The 24,059-nt window shown below is 45.6% G+C and overlaps 1 protein-coding gene across 1 annotated transcript in view; it reads right to left on the bottom strand.

The window, feature by feature from the left end:
- MAMDC2 (MAM domain containing 2) overlaps window positions 1-24,059 on the bottom strand; it is a 682,997-nt gene that overhangs the window by 130,203 nt on the left and 528,735 nt on the right. The window contains exon 10 of the mRNA XM_069625792.1: window positions 10,972-11,065. Within this exon, the coding sequence (XP_069481893.1) occupies window positions 10,972-11,065 (94 nt within the window). The remainder of the gene's footprint in view (window positions 1-10,971; window positions 11,066-24,059) is intronic.

Here is a 24,059-nt window from a genome sequence, read left to right as displayed (position 1 = left end):
GGACCAACTGCTCCCACACGGAAGACACTGCCATCCCAGGGTTCTCCTGCCCTCCGGCCGATGCCTGCCCCTCTGATCTTGATGGCCCCGAGCCATGATGCCTCCCACGTCGAGCCTGCTGCTGCCTCCGACGCCACTGCCTCTGCCAGCACGACGGCATCCAGGCTGATGGAATCCACCGATGCCGTCGTGCACGTGCCCTGCCAGATGATGCCGGCACATCCTCCATCTGCAGGGGGACAGTTGCTGGTGTGTCCACCCCTGCTGGACCTTCGACTCCCGACTGTGGCAGGGATGGGGTCCCCACCGAGCTGGCTGCGTTGGTCGGGGCAGGTCCACAGGGGGCCCTGGTGGCATCTGGGCCGGAAGACGGCATGGAGCACGACTGGCGCATAGCCTCCACAGAGGAGGAGAGGGTCGCCAGAAGGCCACACACATGTAGGAAACCCCCGACCATGGCGGCTCCCAAATGGTTCACGTACGCACGGTGCTCTTCGTGATGATGTGCATGCTCCTCCCGGGAAGCATGCACCTCATCACGAATGCCAGCCGTGCGCAACGCGACACCAATCAGGACCCTCTCCACACGGCCAGGGGTCCCCTCGTCCGCAGGTAGAGGAGTGTCAGATGACATGGACATCTCCCCTACCTGCGGACGGGCCTGGGATGGGGCATCCCTGCTGGTGCAGTCACAGTGTCAGGGACAGTGACATGCACAGGCACCTCCACGGCGACCTGTGCTGCCTCCTGCCCCTGGCCCTGGACTGCACCACTTGCACCAGCGGGGATGCCCCCACCAGGCCCCATGTGTGGCTCAGTAGCGGCCTCCTCCACATCTGTGGAAACCACCAACCTGGATGTCTCCACGCCGTCTTCCGCCGGTGCAAGCCCCTGTGGGGGCTCACCCACCCCTTCCGCTGCAGCCGTGGCGGCATCCCCGCCGCTCTGCTCCACAGCGCCTTCTCCGCCCTCTTCTTCACTTGTCACTGTGTAGAGGGAGACATAGAACACAAGCATCAGGGTACTGTACAATGGTCCCCTAGACAGGAAGCAACAGCAGATGAGTGGCACTGTCATACATCACTTCCATCATGTCCCTCCACAACACATGGGTCAGTGCAGGCAAAACACATACAGTAACAGGCATGGCGCATGCCATGGACATTGGCATACATGACCAAGGGACTCATGATTCATACAATGTTGGTTTTAAACTCACATGCATCATGGGTCTTGCCATCACATGCACACACCTCACCGTAGTTCCATCCATCTGGCCTCGTACACCACAGACGCAGTGGATACAAGGATGACTAGGCTGCATCAGTGAATCTGAACATTGTCACAGACATGTGTCATGCATCCATGGCATTTACAAGTCACAGACACGCAGGTCAGACACACACACATGGACACCATACGTGTACATGGGACCAGCACCCATCCCTCACCCCCAGCAATGTCCAGGAACAGAGACTGCCATGCTTCCATGTGTCCATTCCGCACAGAGCCCCCCATGTTGCAATAGAACACATGCACCAACCATGTGGTTCACAGATCACTGTACTCACATGCCTGACCATGATGTCCCTGCACACACACATACGTACATGGCCTATGTCACACATACAGGCAGGTATCAGACAACCAGCACACTGCAACATGCCCTGTCTCACACAGCAATGCTTGGCCACTTACCGGCCAACTCCAGATGGGTCTGCCTCCGAAGGATCTGGGCGTGGAGCGCTGGGTCTACGCGCTCCAGGACCCTCATCTGGATGTCACTCAGGCGTGCCCGGCCCCCCTCCGCGAGGCGCCGGGCCTTATTGAGGGTCCTGGACCTCAAGTCCTCCCAGCGCTTCTTGATGTGCTTGATGTCGCGGGTTGCCACCCCCTCTGCGTTGATGGCAACCACTACATCGTCCCAGATCCTCTCCCGTCCTTCCTTGTTGGCGCGTGGTCTTCCGAAGAGGGCATCATAATGCCCCAGGACATGCTCCACCAGGACACCAACTTCCTTCTGACTGAAGCTAGTGGCCCTCTGCCTCTCTGGCTGGGGGTCGCCACTGGTCTCAGATGGTGCTTGCCCCGACATGGCGACCCCCGAGGCAGGCGTGGGTGGGCAACTGGGTCCTGGGGCTGGGCTGTGGAGCGATGGTATCCCAGTCGGGAGTCTACTGTTCCAGCAGGGGTGGACACAGCAACTGGACCCCTGCAGATGGCTGATGTGCAGGCACCAAATGGCAGGGCACGGTGGCAGCAGGCAGGCAGGCAGGCAGCAGCAGATGGCACGTGGGAGGCTGCTCGGGGCACTGGGGGGCAGTAATTCGGCCTTCTGGGCAGGAGCGTGGTCTTCCGTGTGTTTTCGCGTGGCCAGCTTGATACGGAGTGATTTGGCACGTGAAAAATCTGCACGTCAGCATGTAATTCGAGGAAAGACCCTTAGCGCGTAAGCGCGTCAGCACGCGTACGCGATTTCATTGGACCAAAGGCCCTTACAGCGTAAGCGCGTCTGTGACGTTTTGCGCACGGGCGTTGCCCTGGCAGGGCTTGGAGCTCCCGCGTGCCTTTATGTTCTGTACGTGCTTTTCGTGCGGTGCGTGTGTTTTCCATCCGTTGGGGTTCAAACGCTATTACTTCACAGCGGGTGTTGGCTACGCGTTCTACTACACGCAAGGCAGACGGTGAGTGGTACCCCGCTCCCCCAGGCCCGATCGCGTGAGAAAATTCCCGCGCACCCCTGAAATACACGCGCCCAGGCTATTCGCGTGTAAAACTTCCAGCGCACCCCTGAAATACACGTAGCACGCTCCCCCAGGCCCGATCGCGTGAAAAAGTTCACGCGAACCCCTGTAATACACGTAGCCCGCTCCCCCAGGCCCGATCGCGTGAAAAAGTTCACGCGAACCCCTGTAATACACGTAGCCCGCTCCCCCAGGCCCGATCGCGTGAAAAAGTTCACGCGAACCCCTGTAATACACGTAGCCCGCTCCCCCAGGCCAGTTCGCGTGTGTGACTTCCCGCGAACCCCCGGAATACACGTACCCCGCTCAATCGCGTGTGTGACTTCCCGCGCAACCCCGAAATACACGTGCCCCGCTCGCACAATTGCTGTATGTTGCCACTTTTGTGATGCGCAGGGACGCTACCGCCTGCCTTCGTGTGGCGGACGTGTATCGGCTTGTGCGTGTCTTTCGCTGTGCGTGGCTTTGCCCTATTCGGTTCCATGAATACGTGTGGTTTGGGTGCGTGTGGGCGTTCCCTCTGCTTCCCTGCAGTACATCCCCAGTTACGCCCTTGTTTTCGCAAGTTGTTCCCCATTCCGCGCGTTACGCCCCGTGTTCCGCCCACTTTCTAGTGTATGCGCAGAGGTTGTGCTCTTTCACTGTGCGCGTCGCGCACGTCTTTCGGGATGTTGCAGTGACGTGTGCGCCATGCACGGGTTTGGCGCACATCCCGAGGAAGACACGCGCAGGGACTTCCATGAATCGCACGCGTGCGCGTGCGCCTCTTTTTTTCCGCTTGCGCCTGCTTGCGCCTGCTTGCGCCTGCTTGCGCGTAGATTTTCGGCGCACGTTTGTTCCATGAATCGGCCCCTATAACTCATTCGCACTGAAAGTTTATTTGGTGCATGGAAAATAAGACCTACACACACACCAATATGGCCGATGACCCCTTTCTCCAGAAAAGCATGGAGATCGTCCATAAGGGACTTAGACAAGAACAAAAGGACAATTTCCCTCCATCAGAGATGAAGGGCAACCCAGTACCTCATTCCCTGCAGAATGCTGAGCTCCGGCTCTGCAATGGTTCTGGCTTTGATCAGCTGACACACAGGAGTTGAAGAGAGCACAGGGGAAACTGAGGCCAAAGGGGGTTTGCTGGAAGTATTGCGAAACCCCTGGAAAAGACAGAATTCGAAGCTGAGAAAAAAGGGACCTAAATTTGTAGACTGAGGAGCCAAGAAGGAACCACTGAGCTCTCCTTCCCTCAAGCCTGTGAGTGACGGAGAAGGGAGAACATGTTGTGTGAAGGGATCCACTGATTGAGGCGTATGGAACACAGAGAATTTGTTTGAACATTTATTCTACACAGGGACTTTATCGTTGAAGCCAAGGAGAAGCCATCCGGTACAATGTTGGGGTAAGGAGGATTGAGCGGTTCTACAGTTCCTTCTGAGCTGCTTGGTCTAAGGATTCAGACCCTCTGCTTCTTGTTCTCTGCTTCACAGTAAACAAACCTAACAATCTGAAGGCCATCTATTGTGTTTCGTCATGTGTAGGATTTGCTACAGTAAGCAGCCAAGAAGAGCTGCGCTTGGAAATCCCAGTCTTTAGAAAGCATCACCCCTGTGTCCATCCTTCTCATGAGGGGCCCAGGAATGTGGCTTTATATTACAGCAGAGCTAGGCCGGGCTCCCTCACTCACATGTTACATAAGGGCCCTCTGCAAAACATACAAGACATGGATGATCTAGCACAAGATCTCCACCTATGCGAATCCGCTGAATGATCCCACGCAGTCAAGGCTTGTGGATTTCTACACAGGAGGGGCATGGCTATTTCTCACTAATGCGCGTGAGACTCCAAGCACACCGACGGAAGCCTCCAACAGAAATCAAGCGGGTTGTGATGGGTTCCCTCTCTGAGAAATATTTTAAAACAATCGGTTGAAATGTTCATCTTAAACCACACTTTTTGTCAAAGAAATGGGTAAAAAGCCACAATTGGTAACACATTACAAATTCCTATAGATTTCAGTTCTCCAACAGTAGACAGGAGCATTTTACCCTCAATTTCATGATGTATTGGCCCATAATATATGCCAGTATTCTGCCAGTGGAAAAATGCATTTACAGGCTGCATGTGCCCAATAATGGCAGTATTGTCACTGTAAGCAGAGATAATATGATGCCTGTGCAATATATGCCATTATTACCATAAAGAACAATCTCATTTTGGTTTTGCCTATAATGCCACTATTGCAATAATAGGAACACATGCCCATGCTGGCACTACCTATACAAACAGTATTGGAACAACCTCAGATTGGCGTTTGCCAATACAGCCACTGTTAAAGACAAAAACATGCTGGCTTTGTCAACATTTTCCAGTATCCTCACATATGAACCTACCGAATTTGGTTTTGCCCACAATGTCTGTAATCCATCTGTGGGAAAACATTCCAATTCCCACTGTCTTAATTAATGCTAGTATCCCCACTTAAGATTCCTTACATTGGCTTTGCTCGTAATCACATTTTGACATGAGCATTAAAGTCACTATAATGAAACATGCCCATTCTGGCTTTGCCAATATATGTCAGTATCCCACGAAAGAACACTCATGCTGGCTTTGCCGATAATGTTAGTTATGCCACTGTAAGATAACTTGTCCATGCTGGCGAAGCCAATATATGTCAATATCTCCACATAAGGACACTCATTTTGGCTTTCACTGCAATGGCAGTAATAATGCAATGCCACTTTATGATAACTTGTCCATGACACTGTGCCAATGTATGACAGTATTCCCCCTTAAGTACACTCATGTTGGCGTTGCACATAAGGTCAGTAATAATGCAATGCCACTGTCGGAAAATGTGTCCATGCAGGTTGTGTCAGTATATGCCAGTATCCTCACTTAAAACACTAATGTTAGCTTGGCCCATAATGCCAGTAATAATGCCACAAATGTGCCTATGCATGCTGTGCCGATATATACAGGTATGTCTACTTGGCTTGGTCCATAATGCAGTAATAAGGCCACTGAAGGAAAATATGTCCATGGCAGCTGTGTATCGCTCCACCATCATTGCCAGGCCGTGTGACATCCATCTCTACTGTTCACAGGGCCCCTATCCCATTAGCCATTCCATCTCAATGTCACTCAGATTCTCGCACACAGACACACATGCACACACGTGCACACCCACACACACTCACTCATACATTTCCACCTAGAAACACATTTACACAACAAGGCTCCAACACTCAAAAGCATGCGCATAAACCGTTTTTAAACATAACTACTCTTAAAGATCTGACCCGTGCCTTATCCCTCAGTTTGCCTCCTCTCTTGAGCCGGCCACTGCAGTGGGAAGCAGGGCTGAAAGTGGATTGACACTTCCCTCCCTGTGCCCTGCTTCCAGCATGGCCGACAGAAAGATAAGAGCAGAGCTTTAACAAATATGCCCTCCATTGCTTTCTATGGGCTGTGCTCCGTAGATCTATCTGTTGCTGGGTGCAGGCACAGTGGTTTTGCTAGTGTCTGCTTGGGACAGTATCTGAGGCCGGTCAGATAGCACAACGAGCTGAGCCCCCATTTCTGACATCTGCGTGCAGACTGCTGATGAAGGTTCGAATCCCGGCTGGGCCAACTCAACCTTTCAAACATCCGAGTTTATAAATTGAGTAACAGGCAAAATACCACGCTGTGGGATAATACTATCATCTGTTATCTCAGAGCTCAGATGCCTGCAGGCTTGTAGCACTATATAAAACTAGATATTATAATTATTATCTCAAATGAGGGCTTTCGAGGACTGTGTCTTTGTAGAAAGTTCCTAAAATGGAGCTCGGTGCTTGACAACATGAGTAAGGGCTGGACCATAATGGGAGCGGCTGTGATCCAACGTCCATAATGCACAACCTGCCACTGGTCACAACACTAAATCTCCCCACTACAACTAGGGACCTGTACATCACCCATGCCTGCCCTCACCCTGACTTTCTTCCTCCAACATTCCCGCTAACCAAACAGGAATGCATACTCTGTTTTACCGAAAATATTAATTGCCATGTCTTATTCTGGTTTTGCATATGTTCTGATATGAGAATTCTGACATTCAACTGACATCAAACGCACAGCGTACATTTTTAGGGTAGAATCCGTTCCTACCACCCCTCCGCATGTTGGCATAATTGAAAAAGGTGACCCGGTAGGTGCTGGGGCCTACAAACGCACTGCATGCCCAAATGCGGGTAAAACAGGAGTGGCTGAACACATAGATATTGAATTCCCACCTCGCCATTGTTCTGCAATGCCCAGCCCCTCACCTGACCCTCCCATGTAGTTGTTCAGCGCAGAAGGAGCGCGCTTTACAACTGCAGCTATTTTACCATTGTTGACTCTTCTCTTCAGTTCCCTCACACCTCCTTTCACTGTCCTTCGTTTGCCACAGCAGAACCTCTTCTCAGGATAAGTCCAAGTCAAGCTTAGCGTTCGAAACTGGCCATTTTCTAACTCAAACGGGTTCCCGAAGCCAAGTGTAGGCCCTGAAAGCTTGTTTTCATCCCCTCCGCAACCAACACGCTTCCTATCCCTTTATCCCACCCTAACATTGTTTATTATAGTGCTTCTAAAAATAGTGAGGTTTGTAGTTTTGTCCAACTGTAGCATACTTTAGATTGGTAATACCTTAACTGTCACTACCATTGCTGAATACTGCCACTGTGCACGTAGTTGTACAGTTTTGAAAGCCTGCGACTGTTTAACAGCAGTGTCAAAAACTGTCAAACGATGGTAGCACTCCGATACACCCTTTCCCTGCCCTGTGCTTTAGAAAACTACTAAAACAAATGAAAATAAATGACTGCGGACTCTGTGGAGCACATTTTCTAGATTATAAACCCACACTCTATGAGATCACACGGACAATACATCTCCTTGAACTCGGGGACTCTTGCACTCAAATCCTTTCTCCCGATTCTCCACGGATGAGTTTATTCAGCTCTCTAATGCCAGTATAACATGAGTGTTTTTTTTTTCCTGATTAAAGAAGGCCTCTTTTACCCATCTTGCTGGCAAACAAATCTGGTAAGGAGGGCTTAACATGATGATGATGCCATGCCCCAGGGTGTAGTGCGCTTTATAAATGATAAATAAATAAATGAATACGCTATTGCCGTACACCTAAAAAGGCAAAAACTATATCAATGACAACAACAAAAAGATTCCTCAACAGGTGGATTTTTGATGCAATTCGTCAGGTCATTTTTAAGAGCTTGGTATTTACAGAAATGTTTGTTTTTCACCTCAAGAGAGCAGACCAGAAGCTCCCAGATTTGCTCTTAGATTTGCATTTAAAATAATGTTCAGATATATTTTGTATTTTTATTTATATTTTTTTTTATTTTTATTTGATGTGGATAATAAAATCATCCTTTCAAATATATAAAACATAATATGATAATACAGTTCACGACCAAAACATTTACCATTTTTCAATACATGGATTAGCCAAAGCATTTGTTTAAGAACAATCATACAACTCAAATTAATAAAGGCACCACATTACTCAGAATCAGGATTTGGGAAAAATGGAATCAAGAAAACAAATGATTGCCACACGCATGGCCAAGTTCGGGAAATTGTTAATGCTTGACCAAATGTCATTCATAGACATAAAGATGTATTTGGTGAAGTCACATTTTTTGAAATGTTTCGATCTTTGATGTGCCAGCCCCGGGCAATATAAAATGCAATGTTCTAAGGTTTCCCTTTGAGATTTATTTAAACAAAAACGACAAAAGTTTAAATGTTTTGAAATGAACTTTCGTTTTATTTCTATTTATAATCAAGGTGAGATGGTTGGTCTTAGGGTTAGCTGTTGTATGAGGGGATGGGATTGAACAAGGAGGTACTGGTGAAAAAAACAATATTTAGCAATTTTTATTTTGAGTCTGTCAGAACATAGGCTTCTGTGCCAGCTAGGGTTGGGCGCGATTGTTGGATTCCATTTTGCCAGCCGCGAAAGAGAAATCTGTCCGATGTTTATCCGCTCTGCCAAAATCCACCTTTCCTCCCCTCTGTGTATCAAAAAGGGCAGTGCAAAGTTTCTCGTGCCGTTGTGCATAACTCAGCACGAATCGAAAAGAGCTGCCAACAGTTTCTCGTTCCACTCCACGGACCTAGCACGAATCAAAAAAAGGCACAGGAAGTTTCTCGAGCCGTTGCACAAACCCAGCATGAATCAAAAAGAGCTGCCCGAAGTTTCTTGTGCCGCTCTGCAAACCTAGTGCGGATTTAAAAAAAAGCATGCAAAGTTTTTTGTACCACAGCGCAAAACTAGTACGGATAAAGAAAAAGCTTGCACAACATTTATCATGCCAGTGCTTGAAACTACCACAGATCAGGGAAAAAGGCACAAAGTTTCTTGTGCCGCTGCGTGAAACTAACAAGGTTTGGAAGAGAACTGCACAAAGTTTTTCTTGTCACTGCACAAACGAGCATGGATTGAAAAAGACACGCACTCAATTTCTCGTGTTGCTGCACAAACCTAGATCCAAATTGAATAACCGTGTGAAGTTTCTCGTGGCACTGCATGAAACTACCACAGTTTGGAAAAAAATGCATAAGGTTTTTCCGTGGTGCTGCACAAAACTAGCACGGATAGAAATAAGACCTGTGCAAAGTTTCTCGTCTCGCGACATGAAACCAACATGGAAACAAAATACCACGCTCTACACAAAACCACACAAAACCGGCCGAAATTTCAGTGGCGGGGAAACCGTAATGCTGATTTCTCAGAACAGGCAGAAGCGGATTCCTTTGCAAATTTTGCACTTTTCTCGTTGCGAGTGGAAATTTCACCCACCGCTAGTTCCAGCTGCAAATTGCCTAAACGCTTGTGCATGGATATGTGATTTTGTATCTCCTTTTCATTTCCTACCAATAATTTGTGTCTATTCCAGCTTGTCCATCCTATCATTACGAGCTGAATTTCAAGGATTGAAAGGGAAGGTGTCTTCCATTTTTTGTTTAACATTCCAATTACACTGTGAAATACTGCCCTGAGAAATGAACCCTGTGAAATATGTCCCAACCGCTTTCAGAAGGAGAGAAATTAGGGAAACAAAGCAAATGCATGTTTCCTTTCTGGCAATTCAGGTACTCTTTGCCTCCATACTTCATAAAAACAGGCTGAGCCCGTCCCATGGACAGATGCTTTGCTTAGTCACTGTAGATATTCTGAACAAATGTTTGGGAACCGAGGAAGAGGTGGGCAAAGTTGTGATAAAAATGGGAGGTTGAGGAGTGACACACTGTGGTACACAAAGGTGCACAGACCTGAAAAAAAATGTGTTAAAAACACTGGAACATTTTAAGAGCAGTTTCCCAGCCGGGCTGCTAAGAACTAAGGATATCACATTTCTTATGTTCGTCCATTCATAGAAGGTTTGCAGAATGACGCGATTTACTTATTTCCCGAAAGTGTATGGCACAAATGATCAGACATGTATGCACAGCATTCAGCATAGTATAAGGAAAGCAAAACTATTTTGCAAGAATGCTGTGAAAATAATGGTTTCAACAATAAAATCAAGCAATTATAAAAGGGTGAGCGCCCAAATGTTCAACGTTTCCTTCTGGGTGACTTTACGCCACTTATCCAACCATGCCGGCAACGTTTTCTCCAAAAAGGTTTCCGGGCTATATGTGTGCAGAAGTGGCCCTGGCCAAATATGGATAAGGTCTTTTGCTAATATACAGTCAGATATCTATACACTGAAATATGTTCTGCTGGACTGAGTATCAGAACTAACAGGGCGAATTTGCATATCGCTATATGTAGTTTAGCTTTTTCATCATCACCAAGGGACATTTGTCACATAACATGTCGCTAATAGGTCACTATAATAGCTCACACAAGTGCTGCTCCTAAAGAATGATGTGGGCTTGCCCTTCCTGAGGGTAAACTATTCTTTACTTGACTCTGCTCCTGAACTACGAAACATTCACCAGAGGAAGTGCCATACTTGATACGACCATCTCCTAAAATTACTATCCCGGTAGCAAAGACACACTGATCCATACTTTTTGAACAAATAAAATAGCTGCTTTGAGTAGCTATTTTACAACAATACTCACAATTTCTATTCGTTACATTCAACATCAGCTACATATTTTTTTCAAAAGATGAAGTGTTATTATATGGGAAATGATGTAGTCACATAGAAAACTTTCTTACCAGAAATGTGGCAGTCTCCCAGTCTCACTGTAACGTCATCCAGCGCCACAAGTCCACAATCCCACAAGCTTTTACACATGCTCACAAACACTACCTGAAATTATACAAAAGATATATATTGTTAGGTAAGGGACATTTAAAAAAAGTGATACTGTGTGATAGTGTGCTTGCTCAATGTGAGTACAATTTAAATTCAAATGTCTTTATTTCAGATAAAAGCACTCATCCATAAAAACATAAAACTGAATGAAAGAATAAAAAAATAATAATAATAATAATACAAGTATAAAGAGAAAACGTGTAAATACATAGACACAGCATCATATCATATCACTGTATCATTTCATATAAATGCTGTTTTTCAAAAAGCCCAAGTCAAATACTTTCCCAAAGCGAGATACACAAACTGGTCTGAAAGAAGTTGTATATACAACAGAGCAGGACGCTACTGCCTAAAACATCTACACCAAATACCAGGAATTAGAAATGTCTGTCTAACTAGAGCGTAAGATGGACAGAAGAGCATATAGTGCAACAAACAAATCCTCCTCTTGATCCGGATGACAATGGCAACGCCTCCTCTCTTGATTACTGCCATGCCAGCCAGCTCTGTCCGAATTGAGCAATAGTTTGTTCATTCTGAATCTAGTGAATAAAGAAAGAACACAAACATGTTTTCCCAAAAACAAGTAAGGCGGGCATGGGTACCTTTGTCAACAATATATAGGCACAATTTGACAATTTAATTAATATAGTTGCTTCTCTATTCAAAGAATAGCATTTTTCCAATCTGCCCCTCAACTCCCCATAGACTTTTCTGTCTAGTGAGTCCGGCTTATCGAACCAATGTGTCAGTCCAAGTTTCGAGAAATCTTTATTAACAAAAATGAGTCAAGTCATTTGCCCAGTCCTGAAAACTGTCACAGTAGTCTTTCTAACAATTTTGAAGCAGAGTCTAACAGTGAAATTAAGAAATATGATTTTGGATTTGCTCGATCACCCTTATTAAAAATCTTACCCACTATGGATCTGTTTCAGCTCGTCAGGATCGTATGTGCCTGCATATTACGCAATCAGCAGTATGGGGATCCAGAAATTAACATCAAACTTGTAAATGTCTGCAGGACAATAGTCAGGCCTTTGGGATGTATTGCCAGTTACCTTGAGAAGTATGTCATACTGTGTGCTGGGTTGGATTATGTCCATGGGTGTGTCATGATGGTGTGGTGATGTCAGTGACATTCTTGTGGAGTGTCGATGGTTGTTTGGAGTGCTGGGTTCCACTGGTGTCAGTTGGACTTAATATGCTGGGCTGCATGGATGTCCCAGTGCTTTCTCTACTTATGAACTAAGAGAATAAACCTACATCTAAACTACTTACCTTCTGGTGTTCCTTGTTGGTGAAGGAGGCGTAGTTTATATCAAAGTACCTCCTTCACAAGGACAAAAGTAAATGATGTGACATAACTTCCACTCCTCTATCAGCCTTTGGAACAAAGGCAGCACATGTGGTCCTTGCTGAAGGTCTGTACAATGGGCCATACAATGATGTGGAGTGCACCACCCAACTGCAATATGGGATATTAGTTTGTGTGATCTGAGAGGAATTAGTCTCTGCCAGGCCTCAAGACACTGTGATGAATCCAGGGTATTCGTCCCTTCTCTCCAAGAGGGAGCCACCCCCTTTGAGGCTAGGTAGATGGGTCCGAGCTGCAAGACACTCCTTAGGGATGACAAGGACTCCTGTTCCAATAAGGAACTCCCTGCCAGGAATATGCGATCTGCCTACATTGTGCTTAAAAAGACTGTTGTTACTTCTGTTTTGAATACGGACATTTTGAAACCACTAAACAGTGATACTTCTTCTATCTCTTTGTCTTCAGGTAAAACTGGATCTCGCCTGAATGCCAACGTCAAAGAGCATCCATCGACAGAACCCTCTCATCGGGGACATCACTTTGGATTCACCAAATAGTGAAGTTTCCTCAAACTCTTTAGCTACAGGCAATGCTGAACTCAGACTGCACACCATAGTCAGCGAGGAAGGAGAGTGTTCTGTTTTTTCATGTGACGTGTATAAGAGGAGGAACATTAAAAGATGCAAAAAGACTGCTATGCCTATGCAAGCCTCTACATCTTTGACATTCTGGAGGAGCAGCCAATTCCATCAAGGAGAGCAAGCAAGCGATGACCCAAATGCCTACGGGTTTGTTGTTTAACCTGACCGAGAAGCCCATGTTGGAATAAAAGCAGGGACGGAGTAATATATGTCTAGTTTGGTGGCACCACTAAGAAGGAGCAGTGGTGGCCTAGAACACCGGCAACTGGCACCAAGACCAGAGTGTCTGAAGGAGCCCAGAACATTGAGCTCTGTGTACATCAGACCATGGCTGCAGAGACGCGTGGCCACAGGGAAAGCCAAAGAGGCTACCAGTGCCTGAAGAACCCAACAGAAAAAAGACTGATACAAGATGCGAACATTGTGTGTAAAGGCAATGAAAGCTATCGAGGTTATCGGAGTCTGAGAAACCTCAGAGTGCAAATACCCTATGAAAAGGGGACTAAGAGTGATACAAACAATTTGAATAATGGCTGCAAATGCTATCAAGGTTACGGGAGCCTGAGAAACCTGAGCATGCAAGCACCCTGTGAAAAGGGGACTGAGAGTGAAACGAACAGTTTGAATAATGACTACAAAAACTATCCAGGTTTTAAAAGCCTGAGATATCTGAATGTGCAAACTCCCTATGAAAGGGGGAGTGAGAATAAGATAAATATTTTGAGACACCCCAGGAAAAGCTATCCAGGTTTCGGAAGCCTGAGAAACCTGAGAGTAAAAGAAACCCTATGAAAGGGTGACTAGACGTGGTATCAACACTGTAAATAAAGGCTGGAAAGTTATCTAGGTTTAGGGAGCCTGAGAAACACAAATGCGTAAATACTTTGAAAAGGGGAACGAAAAGAGAAATAAAGACTTTTGGAGCAAGGCTAAGAAAGCCATAGAGAACTGTGGCGGAATGCCATCCTGTAATTGATATATCAATTGTCTGAAAGAAAGCAACCTAACTGTTAATTGAATGACTTTGGGGAGTTCCAAGGAAGAAAAGACTGAAACGTTTTCACTTTTTCAGCAAACATTGAAAAAGAGGATTGTTTACTGTTCTGTTGATAAAAGGAGAAACTGCAATCCTTAATTTGGTTTAAAGACTAGAAGGAGTATCCTGCTGGGGAAAAGAAACTTTGAAGACTGAGATCAAGTCAAATGTGAACTTGGTCAGACAGAAGCCTTGCTCAGGCTATTGTACAAGGACTCCCCTTTCTCCCTTTTTTCAGTTAGCTTTTTCAAAGTGGTAGGGCTAGTTAATCGGTTAGGATTCGTACCAAAGGACTATATTTTTGGACTTGAACATCCATCCTTAGCTTTGTTTTGTTAGGTAGGGAACTTTGCGCATAGAAATAGGGCTAGTTAGGCGGTTTGTCCTATTTATTTAAGTAAAACTCCTAAACATGACCCATATCCATCCAAGCCCTTCTTCCGGTTCACCACTATCCCATTTTAACAAATAAAATAGGCACAGCCACCTGTCTCGTAATTACGTTATAGCCAGTAGGGATCCAGATAATAAAATCTAAGTTGTAAGGACCAATGTTCAGTTTCCAAGAGGAAGGAACAAGGCTGTGACGGGGGACAGAAAGGATAGAGCAAGTATCTAGCTGTCCCTACCTCAACCTCACACCTCATCTAGGTCGCAATGGTGTGCCGCTTATCTAACAGAGATAGAAAAAGAGATAAACTAACAACTTCTAGGTTTGTAATACTTTCGGCCTTGTTGGTCCTTCACCACTCTCTTCCACTATGTGTATGCATGTATGGAAGAGAAAAATAATTATTTACAACAGCGCACCAGGAGTCAAAGGAATAGACGTATAGAAGGGTATTTCATACTTTATTAACCTACAGATTGTCTAATTCACCCTGGGGAGCTAAGGTCTTAAAAAGAACACAATGACACAGAAACAAATAATGTTAAACAATAAACATTCAATAAGAAGACACTAAAGTCCCACTCTCCGTCTGTAAATAATGTTGGTTGGCAGGGTGTGGGGTTTAGAATACAAGGTATGTCGGAATTGAAACAATGTTATGCCTCCTATCGCAACAATTGTATGTGTATTGGCCTACGCCAAGTTGTCTAAATATCGTATGCGAACAAACTCCACGGCAATGTCTTGGCCTTAGAGAAAAGTAATGTAAGTTGCCATCTTGGATTAAGCTGCCATTTTAGGTTCTCTTGTAATATGGAAATCACCCTGAACATCAAAAGGGAGGTCGAATGACATTCTGAGTAAGATTCTGGCCGTAGTGACCTCCGTACACATGAATAATTAATATGGATGCAGGCCACTTGTCGGGGTCGCGAACTGAGACCTTGTCCTACTGTTGACCTATGTGTAAATGTACAACTATATCAGCAAAACTAATCAAAATGCATATATAATAGGATTGACCTGGCAAGGAACCCATAGGCCTGATTCCTAGAATGGTTAACCCGCGAGGGAGTTGGCCAAGGGCTGGACAAATTGTATAAAAGACCCAAGTATTTCAATGTACGGTCTCTCTCACTAATGCATTGAACCCTCATTGAAGTTCGTTACGTTACTCTGAGAGCCGAATAGCTATCCGTTTGTCAATTGACTTTGGTAACTGTTGTAGCTTTTAAATAAAGCACTTGTATGTTCTTTGTAACCTGTGTTGGTGTGTTTCTTTCTGGGCTTCCCGGCCTCATATTATTTTTCTGTTTCCACAGTTGGCGCCCGAATAGGGACCCTCAAGATTGATGCCGGATAATTGAAGGTTGACGCAGACTATCGAACCGGGATTGGACGGTGTGATACTGCGGGCCCGACCGAACGAGACGCGATACCTCGGCAGCGCTGCACGATCCGATCCTTGGACGATAGTCGTGTGGTCTGACACGGCATCTTGACGAGGGTCCATTTTTGAGGCGGGCAGATTTGTCGAAACCACCAAACACAAGGTAAAATTCGTTAGGTAAGTTCTTTGGTAAACCGTATGGTCCTCCTTAGGTTTGGTCAGGTGTAGTCGTGACCTGGCTCTTAATTTAACCCTGACAATTTGAATTTGGCGTATTGTATCTGCAGACACATTTATTGACCAAGTAACACCAATTTCTTGTGAAATGCCTGGGAAATTGTCTAGCTGCTTTAGGGCTCTGTTCCGCAGCGATCGACAATCTTTGGAATTTAGCCGCCCGGCACCACAGGAGGGGTCGCCGGCATGTACTATGTACTGTAAGTATGGCATTGGAAGTATAGTATTTAATGATATTTGGCACAGACAAACCAGACATGCCTCTGAATTTCGGTGGCCAATTAATGGTAGTTTCGAGATCCCCCGTATTGAATATCTAGAATCGGTCTTGCTAAAAAAGAAGGCCAGACCTGCAGCATTTGATGTTTTTCAGAATTGGAAAAAAGAAGCGTTGCAGCAGCTTAAAAGTAGGGATAAACATGCACGCCGTCATAAAACAAATGCCGAAAAGGCGTTGTTATATGATAAGGAAAAACATTCGGAGTCAGTCAAAAATATGGACAGGGCTTTCTCACTGGGTATTCAGAAAATGTATCCCTCTAAAGATTTCCATGTTTCTGAGGAATTTATTGAAAAATTATTAAACAAACGCAGGCCTGGTGCCTCTGCGCCACCTCCGTATGATCCTCTCCCTGGTGCTCTGCCCATTCCTGCTGTTGTTCCTGCTGTTATTCCTGTTCCCCCTGTGCAACCTATTGTTCCTCTTCCTCTGGTTGTTGTCCCTCCACCTATTCGACCACCCCTTCCTCTTACGCCGATAGTTGCGCCCTCATTGAATTTACCCACATCTCCGCTCCCGAGTGGTTCTGTATTGACTAAAGTTGATCAGGGTGCGGGGTCAAAGATTGTCACTCGAAATACTGTTTCTGCAGACAAGAAACAGGAATTATTTGCATGGGCTAAGCACTGTATGGAGAAAGGTGATCAAGTTGACGTTTTTTCCACATTATCAAATATGGACAATTTTCCCGAGAAAAATATTTTTATCGAAGGTTTGGGGACTCATTTATGTGTAATGTGGGGTAGATTACATAATACGGATCTCCCACAAGGGGTGAGGGATCTAAATACTTTAGCGCTTTCGAGGGATACAGAGGAGAAAGTACACGGTCATGTTGAGAGATTGTTTGTGTATAGGAGGGACTTTGAGAAATTGCGGGATGAGGATGATGAAGACGACAGTATGTATGTGCAGAAACGGTTCCTTCCGTGTCGTAGATCGGCACCTGAGGAAGTAAGAGTTTGTACCAAAGATGCGATTCGATGGATCTCGGATTCTTCGATAACGCCAGATGAAGTATATGACACGTATAGTCAGTATACAGTAGAAATGCAGAGGAAGGTGATTCAGGTGATGGTAGAGTACCTGCAGGAAGAATGTGTAAGGAAGAAGGTTAGTTGTCCTATAGAGTTGTTGGGTATTTGTAAGAGGGCTTTTTTCACCCGACACTTCTTCAGCTGCCTTAGCGCTCGACCTGGCTCTGTTGCTTAGTAAGCGGTCAGAGTTACCTACATCTCAGTTTCCTATGAGAGAGGTTACTCTGACATTTGTCCCTAAGGTTGAGATTCCCGCTAACACCGGGACTGGTGCACCCGCTGTGGACATCCCTGCACACTATGTATTGCAATTTGTTCACGTCCCGTTTTCACGACAGGAAGTGAACACTATTAGACAATCAATTCCCGATATTAGGAAAAACCCGACAGGATTCTACAAAGAGATAGAGTCCGTTTGGCAGTCCTCTGTGTTCACCTTAAGTGACATTGACTTTCTATTCCCTGTACTCCTGCCTGTAGATTTATGGAAGCAGGTTCGAACAATAGATGATGTGCCAGGGTTAGGAGATACGTGGGCTAACATGACTAGGTTTGATGGGGAAAGACCAGCTGGTGAGAAACCACTTCAGGTAATACTTACTTTGCCTGATAGAATTGTCGCAAAATTGAAAACTATAATTCCTGAGAAAAGAATTATTTGGTACAAGTTTACGGCCTGTGTTCAAGGAAAGACTGAAGGTGCCCCTGAGTTCTTTAATAGATTCAAACAGGTATTCTCTGATTTCAGTGGACAGGACTTGGGCACAGAGTCTGGAAAAAGGTTGTTTGTGGACAAATTTGTATGTGGGTTGTTGCCCGACATCCAGTCACAGATTATGTCCCCTGAGAGCGCTTGGCAGGCGAAATCCCAATGTGAAGTTTTGCACATGGCTCAGTATTATGAGAACCGTGTTAATAATGAAAAAGAGAAAATAGAGAAGAGGAAAGGAGATTTGAAGACTAAAGTATTGTTACAACAAATTGTTAGAAATCCCAGAGGAGGTACTTCACAGATCAGAGGTCAGTATGTCCCAAAAGGAAACGCTCCTTTGGGTCCTGTGAATGCTAATCAATGTGCCTATTGCCGCCAGGAAGGTCATTGGCGAGCAAAGTGCCCCGTCCTTCGACAAAGGTCAAACAATGCGTTTGGGAGTATGGGTAGACGACCTAGAGGTCGCCCTGGAGCAGGGGGCCCTGACAGAGGTCAGTTCTCGCAAGATCCTCAGCAACCTTTTTCATGGGAAAATCAGACTTCAAGTGTGGACACAAGAAACATATTTGATCACCCTTCTCCTGCCTACCTTTCTGAAGAGCTTCCTTCCGACGACATTTTATTTCGTTAGGGCTGCCCGAAGCAGGGTTTGGAAACTTCACCTATTCCCGTTAATCAGAAAGGTCCCTACGTTGAATTGTTAGTGGGGAATAGGAAACATCAGTTTTTGATAGACACTGGAGCACAGAAGTGCTCCATTGATCATTCCCGGGTTCCAAACATTCCACTGTCAGGGCAAACAAATGTTTCTGTAGGGTTTTCTGGTATACCAATTGCTTGCCCGGTTTCTTCGCCGGTGTCTGTTTCTTTGGGTCCCTTCACGGACCATTGTCCCTTCCTCCTGACTTCGAACTGTGGAGAGAATTTGCTGGGGTTAAATTTGTTGAAGAAATTGAATGCAGTAATTCATTGTTCCTCTGATGGAGTACGACTGACGGTTTCACCACAGCAACTTCCTACTTCTCAGTTTTTGACTCGACCATTGCCTCCTGAGTTTAGTGTTGTTCCAGAATGTTTATGGGCGGTTGATGACAATGATGTCGGGGTGCTACAGATTGAACCCGTTAGAATAGTTTTGAAACATGGAGTTAAACTACCACGCATTCCGCAATATAAAATATCAGTTGAGGGCGAGCGTGCTTTGAAGTGCATTGTCTCCGATTTTGTGCATCGAGGAGTGATTGAAGAGATTGCAGGTAGTTTATGTAACAGCCCGATTTTACCTGTATACAAGAAAGGCGACAATGCAATCCCATACCGTTTTATAATTGATCTACGTGCTATCAACAAAGTTGTCGCCCCGCAATTTCCAATTGTGCCTGATGTAACAATGATATTAACAATGATCCCTGCTACAGCTACGCACTTTAGTGTTGTAGATTTAAAGAATGCTTTCTTTAGCATTCCTATACACAAGGAGAGTAGATATTTGTTCGCGTTCACCTTGGGAGGACGTTAGTTTACATTTACTCGGGCACCTCAAGGGTATACTGAAAGTCCAAGCATTTATAGTAGAGCTTTGAAAGAGCAGCTTGACACCCTTGAATTGCCACCTACTTGTACACTACTTCAGTATGTCGATGATTTGCTTTTGGCTCCAGACTCTGAAAGTGCTTGTAAAGAAGGCACTGTATTGTTACTTATTCATCTGGCCGAAAACGGTCATAAAGCTTTGCTCAAGAAATTTCAATATTGTTGTCAGGAGGTCGCCTATTTAGGCTACCTCCTGTCAAAGGAGGGGAGAAGATTGACACCTGAAAGAATAAAACTCATTTCTGGCATGTCTGTTCCAAATACACAGAAGGAAGTCAGAGCCTTAATAGCTATGGCTTCTTACTGTAGGTTGTGGATCCCGAACTTTTCACTAGTGATAAAACCGATGTTGGCTTTGACGAAGAAGGGCATTTCTTTGCCGCTGCCATGGAAATCGGAACATCAACGATCATTTGAGCTTCTCAAAACCGCGTTATGCTCTGCACCGGTTCTCGGTACTCCAAATTATGACAAGGCCTTTGTGTTGTTTGTGCATGAATGTGATGAATGTGCTTTGGCTGTGTTAACACAGGAACATGGAGGGAAGAATAGGCCGTGCGGCTACTGCTCTTCCGCCCTTGATCCTGACGCATGCGCTTTGCCAAGATGTTTGCGAGCTGTCGCTGCTGGTGCTGCGTCTGTAAAACAGAGTGAGGGAATGGTCCTAGGCCATGATTTAATTTTGATGGTACCTCACTCTGTAGATGTTCTATTGAATAAGACTCAAACGCAACACCTCACCTCTGCCCGGCCGACAAGGTAGGAATTAATTCTGTTTGCCCCTCACATTCAAATTAAGAGGTGTTGTGTTCTTAATCCGGCTGAACTCCTACCTTTCCCACAAAATACTGTTTGCGGTGACGAAGTATTACATGACTGCCTGTATACCTGAACAGGAAACGAAGGGCAGGATAGATCTCATAGATACTCCTTTGGGCAATGCAGAAGGGGAATTGTTTTGTGATGGCTCCTGCTTCAAACTTCCAGATGGTACATCTACAGCTGCTTACGCAGTTACTACGTTGAGTACGGTTGTTGAAACTAAGAGAATTCTGCATAACTCCGCGCAGGCCGCAGAGATTATAGCGTTGACCCGAGCTTGTGAACTCTCCGAAGGGCATAAAGTAAACATATATACTGATAGCCAGTACGCCTTTGGGGTGGCTCACAACTTCGGGAGGCTCTGGTTGGAAAGAGGGTTCCTTACCTCACATGGGACCAAGATTCAGCAAGGTCCCTTGATAGTGCAATCGCTCTCGGCACTCTCACTCCCTAGGCAGCTAGCGATCATGAAATGTGCAGCACATCGTAAGGTTATAGATGATGTGGGAAAAGGGAACGCTTTTGCTGACCAGATAGCCAGGCAAGCGGCTACAGACCTTAGCGCAGACATGTATGCTCTAAGGGAAACTAAAGATGCCTATGTAATGGATGAGGGTATCGGGTCTGTGCGAGATATCCAAACTGATGCCACAATAGAAGAGTCTAAAAAGTGGGCCGAAGGAATGGGGATACTGGATGACGATGGGTGTTGGGTGGATACATCTGAAGGAAAATGGTTGCTCCCTGATTCATATGTGCTGGCAATGGTTACGATGGCACACGGTCCTACGCATGTGTGTGCTCAGCAGATCACGAAAATGTTAGAACAAGTATGGGTGAATGATAAAATTTCAAAGATTGCACAGCGACATGTTCAGAATTGTATGATTTGCTTACAGCACAATGTGGGGAAGGGGACAGTAACTCCAAGGGGAAGCTTTGGGCCCCCTTCTGTTCCCTTCAAGGTCATCCACTTTGATTTTATTGAGATGGAACGGTGTAACAATCTAAAATATGTTCTGGTGATTATTTGTGCTTTTAGTAAATGGGTCAAGGCTTTCCCCGTTGAGGATGCTACTGCCATGACCACTGCAAAGACTATGGTAAAAGAATTCTTCCCACGATTTGGGCTTCCAAGGGTAATTTGGTCGGACAATGGTCCCCATTTTGTTGCAGCAGTAATTTTGCAGATATGCACAGCGTTACATGTTGAAAAACTATTTCACTCAGCTAGACATCCTTAAAGTGCTGGGTTGGTAGAGAGACATAACGGCACCCTAAAGAATAAGTTTGCAAAAACATGTGCCGACACCAAACTGAAATGGCCAGATGCCTTACCTATTGTATTGTTAGCCATGCGTACCACACCTCAAACTAAGACTGGGCTCTCCCCATTTGAGGTAGTGATGGGGAGACCTGCTAACATTTGGGGCCTTCCAAAGCCTAAAGCATTGAGGGAGGTCGAAAATGTATTGCTTGTAGACTACTGTAACCAGTTGACTAAAAATCTGTATCTCATTTATAATCAGGTCCAATCAGCTTTACCTGTACGGTTTACAGGCCCAGGACACGATATTCAGCCTGGAAGTTGGGTCCTAGTGAAGGCCTACGAAAGGTCTTCCTGTCTCGCTCCTCGCTGGAGGGGACCCTACCAGGTACTGTTGGTCACCCAAACAGCAGTGCGGGTGGCTGGAAAGAAACATTGGTTCCACACGACGCATGTCAAGAAACTTCCTCACCCGACGCCACACGTTACAGAAGAAGCAGAACCCCTCGCTGATGCTACAATCTCTGATCCTGGAGTAGCAAACAGCACTGTGAGTGCGTCGGAGAATTTCTCTGAGCCCGTGGAGCTTGGGGAACAGTCCATTTCATCTCCGCACTCTTTGAAAAAGTCACTTCCGGAAAACACTGTTTTAAGTTCTGCGACTTCCGTCGCCTCCGATACATTGCTTCCCTCAGGAAGTGACGTTACCTTGTTTCCGGATCAAACAGTTCTGGGTACCACCAGGTACGACCTTCGACAAAGAAAATAGAACTACGGCACGTGTCTTTTCCGCGCATCTGGAAAGAAGAAGTGATTGAAAGTTTTCTCTTGTAAAAGAAAGTTCCTTTTCAACAAAAGGAAAAACGGGATTCTGCTGGCTAGTGTTGGGAAGGACTAAGAAGTCACGCGACCGTAGTGTCGCCAGCAACGCACATTGTGGTCGTCGATTGAGAAACTACGATGCCTGCCACCTCCACCGCTGCTCCCCGCATTGGACTTGTAAATAAGGGTGTGACCAACTAGGACAACGAACAATGTACCTGGGCCCCGAAAACGCATTGCTGTGTTGTGTTAATAATAATTGGAATTTGTGTAATTACTGCTGTGGGACTTTGGTACTTCGAAGAAATTTACCCTCTAAAACCTCTACTGCCGATTGAGATTGTACCTACTGCTTTGACTCCCTCTGTACACCTTCATACGTTGTCACCTAGAGACTCCCAGCATAGACAAAAGTATCATAATAATACTTTAATGATAATAATGAATTCAACACATGCCATTTTTAATAAGAGTAATTGCTGGATTTGCACCCATTTACCGCAACATGGGAACAAGGGGCTAGGATGGTATATTCATCCTTTACCTTTAACGACTGCTTGCTATGCCTCTCTTAGAGCACTATTCTTTGGCCGTTGAAATGATAGCATCTCAGGGAACTTTGATGGAACTAATTTAAATGATTTTGAGAAACGTGAATTGACTCCCCTGGGATGCTCGCTTTTTGCAAATAGGAGTAGACCTAATGTCGCTTCTATTAGACCATCTGATAAACTATCTCTTCCTTTCCAAACTCTAATTTCCTTTAAAATGGCTCCGATAGGCAATAAGGACGCTGTGCCCCCTTCCTACTCTAGTAACCATAGCCCCGATTCAGTCCCCTTTTGTGTACAAAGAAATGGCACTCGGTCAATGGGAGATTTTGAAGGTTGTGTGAACATTGTAAATTTGAACGGAGAGAACAGGCCTCTGTATGTAGGGGGGCCTGTTTATTTCGTTTGTGGTAGTTCAGCATTTCCCTAGTTGCCCAAGGATTGGCAGGGACCCTGTTATTTAGGAATCCTGTTACCTGGGGTATTTATAGCTAGTACATTGGAAGTTTCTAAGGCTCGCCCACGGCGGGACGAGGACGGAGATACCCCTGGGCAAGTATTGGGAGATATAGCGAAATCAGTTGTGCCATTTTGGGGACAGATAGCAAACTCTGAAAACATTAGGGGGCTAGCAAGAGTACTGGAGAGAACCATCAACCGGACCACGGATATACTCTACAATATGACACTAGAACAAAAGGCAATGAGATTGGTAGCGCTCCAAAATCGGATGGCATTAGATGTCATTCTAGCAGAACGTGGTGGAGTATGCAAATTAGTGGGGTCCGCTTGCTGTGTTTTCGTACCAGATTCCTCACCGTCAATTTTCAAAGCAATACATCACTTGCACATCCTTAGTTCAGAAGTGCATGTTCCTGTGGGACATTGGAA

This window comes from Ambystoma mexicanum, chromosome 6p (genome assembly GCF_040938575.1).
Source record: "Ambystoma mexicanum isolate Mex_15411 chromosome 6p, UKY_AmexF1_1, whole genome shotgun sequence".
NCBI classification, from domain to species: Eukaryota; Metazoa; Chordata; class Amphibia; order Caudata; family Ambystomatidae; genus Ambystoma; species Ambystoma mexicanum.
The sequence above is the reverse complement of the archived record's forward strand: the minus strand, read 5'-3'. Positions and strand labels throughout refer to the sequence as shown.